This window comes from Pinus tabuliformis, chromosome 2_2 (genome assembly GCF_031772625.1).
Source record: "Pinus tabuliformis cultivar Carrire ecotype Pingquan chromosome 2_2, CPIR1, whole genome shotgun sequence".
Lineage (NCBI taxonomy): Eukaryota > Viridiplantae > Streptophyta > Pinopsida > Pinales > Pinaceae > Pinus > Pinus tabuliformis.
The window spans coordinates 1,029,973,966-1,029,978,991 of NC_142300.1; the positions used below are offsets into that span (position 1 = coordinate 1,029,973,966).

Consider the following 5,026-nt stretch of genomic DNA (forward strand, 5'->3'; position numbering starts at 1 on the left):
AAGGTATACACCTCAGCAAAACGGTGTTGCTGAAAGAAAGAATAGGACCATTCTTGACATGTTCAGAAGTATGCTGAAGGCAAAACACTTGCCGCATGAGTATTGGGCAGAAGCTGTTACTTGCGCAGTTTACATCTTGAATAGATGCTCAACTTAATCTGTCATGAACCGAATACCAGAAGAGGCATGGAGTGGTCAAAAACAAACTATCACTCACATGAGAGTATTCGGTTGTGTAGCATATGCACATGTACCAGATCAGCTAAGGCAAAATCTTGATAGTAAGGGGGAGAAGTGTGTCTTTATTGGCTATTGTGATGAGTCAAAAGCATACAAACTTTATAATCCATCCACCAAGAAATTAATAATAAGCAGAGATGTGCACTTCATTGAAGATGAAGCTTGGAAAAAACAGTGAATGTGAAGACATTTGTGTCTCATGAAGAACAAGAGAAAGGGACAACAGCAAATAATCCTTCCTTGGTGGTTCCTCCTCCACCACAACAAGTACAACAAACCACACCACAAGCTGGAATTCGAACAGCTTTAAGAGGTCAAGGAAGTGCTTCTCCAAGCACGCCGCAGGGATCCGAAATACCCTCAAGTTCGGATGGAACTCCAAGCACACCAAGAAGACCAAGATTCAGAACTCTGAATGAGATTTATGAACAAGGAGAGGTAAGTAACAATACCGATCTGAATTCATTATTTGCTTTGTATTGTCATATTGATTACCCAATCCATTTTGAAGACGCTGTAAATGAAGATAAATGGATTGAAGCAATGAATGAAGAAATTGGTGCAATTGAGAAGAGTAAAACATGGGAGTTGGTGGACCTCCCTAAAGGCAAAGATGTCATTGGAGTTAAGTGGGTCTATAAGACCAAAAGCAATGCTGAAGGCAGGATTGACAGGCACAAAGCAAGATTGTTGTGAAAGGCTACAAGCAGCAACAACGCAAAGACTATGATGAAATCTTTGCACTAGTAGCAAGGATGGAAACAGTCAGAACAGTGTTGTCTATTGTAGCACAACACAAATGGAAGATTTATCAGATGGATGTTAAATCTGCATTCCTGAATGTAGTATTAAAAGAAGAGGTTTATGTTGATCAACCTCCGGGCTATGAAGTTGAAGGCCAAGAGCATAAAGTTTGTAAACTGAAGAAGGCTCTTTATGGGCTGAAGCAAGCCCCAAGAGAATGGTACAGCAGAATTGATGCTTATCTGATTGAGAATGGATTTGATAAGTGTGATGGTGAACCCACACTCTACATAAAACAGAATGACGGTAAGGTTATTATTGTTGTTTTATATGTAGATGATCTGATTTTTACTAGCAATGATGCTTCTTTCATTGCTGATTTTAAAGCAGTCATGAAAAGTGAATTTTAAATGACTGACTTCGGGTTCTTAAGATATTTTCTTGGAATTGAAGTAGACCAAAGTGAAAATGGTGTTTTCATTTCTCAAGATAAATATGTAGAAGCAGTGTTGAAGAGATTTAACATGCAGAACAGCAAAGCAGTTGTGAATCCAACTGCAGTAGGGTTGAAATTGACCAAAGAAGACAACAGCAAATATTTTGATCCAAAACTGTACAAAAGATTAGTTGGAACCCTTATGTACTTGACTGCAACTAGGTCAGACATTATGCACGTTGTGAGCTTAATTTCCAGATTTATGGAAAGACCAAAAGAAACTCATTGGCAGGCAGCCAAGAGGATTCTAAGGTATGTGAATGGAACGAACGGGTTTGGTATTTTATACTCCTCTTCTGAAAGTTTCATGTTGACAGGTTACACTGACAATGATTGGGCTGGAAGTGTTGATGATAGGAAAAGCACATCAGGATATGTGTTTCATATGAGATCGGGAGCCATCTCATGGGCTTCCAAGAAGCAACCAGTTGTGTCTTTATCAACAGCAGAGGCAGAGTATGTGGAAGCAACAGCAGCTGCATGCCAAGCAGTATGGCTGAGAAGAGTTCTCAAAGATTTGTGTCATGAACAAGAAAATGGCACAACCATTTATTGTGACAATAGCTCAGCAATAGCATTGTCTAAAAACTCTGTTTTTCATAAAAGAACAAAGCACATAGACACCAAATTTCACTTCATACGTGAATTGGTTAACAATGGTGAGATTGTTTTGCAGCACTGCAGAATAGAGGATCAGATAGCTGACATCTTGATAAAACCATTTGCAAAGAAAGGTTTTGATCATTTCAGGAAATGTCTGGGTATGCAACAGTTGAAATTAAGGGGGAGTGTTGGAATTTAATTCCAACTGCAACGATGAAAAACTGGAAAGGAATTTAATTTGCAGTAAATACTCCAGGCTGTTTGATGCCGCAAAGTCGCCTTTGATATTTTTGCACATAAATGTGCATTAAACTCACAGAATTGATTTCCCCTGCAGACAGCCGACTTGTTTTTTGATAAAAGCATTACCGCCTTGCTGCATTAAATACAGAGATAGGCATTAGAAGATATTTTGTAATATTTTATTGTTTAAATCAGATATGTTTTAGCATATAAATACATCACACAACAGTTCTGTTTTAAGGTTAGCAGCTGAAGAATCACACAGAGCAGAGGAGAGCACGCAACAGCGTGAAGAAGAATAATTTCAGAACAGTGAAACGCACAGTAGTGCACATCAGAGTAGACACAATAGCGTAGCAGAGAACAACAAGGGAAAAATGCACAGTAGTGCAGATATCTTGAATGTAATTTTGTTTTATGGTTGTTTGCTGTGAGAGAAGGACAAACCTGTAACAGTTAGTTTTATTTTTAATAAATACAAGTTATTTTTCCTGTTGCTGTTACACCGTCACCGTTGTTGTTACACCAGTTCCACCGTTGCTGCAACACCAAACTACGTTGCTGCAACACCGTTTCTAGTAAACATTTTTCAGCTTTCTGTTAAAAACAGAGTAAAAAAAGCATTTTTTTTGTCTGTCTGTTATGAAATTATCTCAAATTTCCAACATGGTATCAGAGCCTGTCTAGCCACTCAGTGAGTCAAAAACAGAGATTGTTTTTCACTGTAGGAGCTGTAAGAAGTTTGTTGAGCAGAATTTTTCCAGCAGAATTTTTGTTTGCTTGTTTTCGTTTTACAGTCAGTATCTCTTCTTTACCAATACAGGTTAAGTTATTTTTCCTGTTGTTGGTACACCGTCACCGTTGCTGTTACACCAATTCCACCATTGCTGCAACACCAAACTACGTTGCGACAACACCGTTTTTAGTAAACATTTTTCAGCTTTCTGTTAAAAACAGAGTAAAAACAGAGCATTTTTTTGTCTGTCTGTTATGAAATTATCTCAAATTTCCAACATGAAACAGTTACTGAAGTTGCTATAAAATCCATATCGTGGGACCTCAAACATGAAACTCCCTTATTTTTCCTTTTCGGTTCTTTCTTTCCCTTCTCTTTCATTCAATTTCATTTCGAGTAAGGGAGCAGCATCGCATTTGGTTGAAGATGGGAAAGGTTGCAGCAATGCTTTTCATATATATGATTAGTGCTGCAAGTACCATGCCCATGCTAGTCCTCTCTTGTGACTGTCCTCCTGCTGCAACACCTACTAGCGTTCCGTGCGGTGGCAGTAGCCCCCCGGGTGGGCGATCCGGCGGACCTCCTAGCATGTCGGGCACAGGTAGTAGGCCCCCAGGTGGTGTATCATGTCCTTTGGATGCGTTGAAAGTGGGAGCGTGTGTTTATTTGTTGGGAGGGTTGGTGCACTTAGGCATTGGCAACCCTCTTGTCAACCAGTGGTGCCCACTCATACAAGGCGTTGCGGAGTTGGAGGCAGCCCTGTGCTTGTGTACAACTATCCGCCTGAAGCTACTGAATGTCAATGTCATCCTACCATTGGCTCTGGATGTCTTTGCTCGATGTGGCGTTACCCCTCCTCCCGGATTCACATGCCCACCTCTCAATTAGGGCACTATTTGTTTCATTTAAACGTTCTATTTCCTTTAATGGTGTAGTGTCAATCATATGTCCACAGTGATTATGGATTGCGCTCAAGTGAAATGTAATGTTGTGACAATAACCGGACCGACCTTCACGGATTAAATACAATATGTGCCCGGGTTTTGTTATTTTGTTTCTTTAAGAAAGACCAATGATTTCCTTCCTTGGTTTTATGAGAGATGAGCAGAGCAGTGTAGCACAGCATTCAGAATAATAGTTTATGGTAGCTTTTGCACTGTGTTTAACTTATAAATTATAACAAATGTACTCGTTTCTCTTTATGAGGCCATCGTTAATCGCAATTTGAAGCTTAACCTATTTGATTAACGTAATCATGTACTTCTCAATTTGAATTTCAGTAATTCGTACGAATAGGATCCATGTATTGGATCATCACTTCAAAATATAAAATGATCTCCCATTCTAGATACTGGATTACATCTTTTCGAATATAAAATGATATCTACTTTTCCAAAAATATATTATATGTCAAATAAAAGTTTGTCGCATTCCCTAAAATTCAGGGTTTCTAATACCTAAAATATAATTAGGAAGTGTGCGAGTATATTTATTCGCCTGTCAGAGATATTATGAGATTTTAAATTCAAATTTGTAACATTTCCTAAAATTCAGGTGTTCTAATACCTAACATCAGAGTGACTATATCTATTCGTCTCTCATAGATATTATGAGATTTTAAATTTAAATTTCATAAGCAGGATGTTAGCTTAATTGTAACATTTGTAAAAGTTTACATGTTTAAGAATTTTTTATTATATTATTAAAAGCCGATAGTTTAGCGATCATTATTATAAGTACATTAAAAATATTATTAAAAAAATAAAATTGGGTTTTATTTTTTTGATGTTAAGAAACTTACCATAACTTAGTTGTCAAGCCAAAAGTGAGGATAACCATTTTTGGTTAATATTTAGGTGACTCGTCACCATTATTCAAGGAAAACCACACTAATTCGAATAAATCTTTAGTCATCCATAAGAGGGTAGGCTTCACTCCTGCTATATGCTTTTGAATCTTGGGTT

At 37.9% G+C, this 5,026-nt stretch overlaps 1 protein-coding gene across 1 annotated transcript; it reads left to right on the forward strand.

The window, feature by feature from the left end:
• The first annotated feature begins 3,488 nt into the window (after window positions 1-3,488).
• On the forward strand, window positions 3,489-3,950 carry LOC149196863 (36.4 kDa proline-rich protein-like). The gene has a single exon (XM_089408468.1). It carries the CDS (start codon window positions 3,489-3,491, stop codon window positions 3,948-3,950), a length of 462 nt encoding a protein of 153 aa, XP_089264594.1.
• The last annotated feature ends 1,076 nt before the right edge of the window (window positions 3,951-5,026 follow it).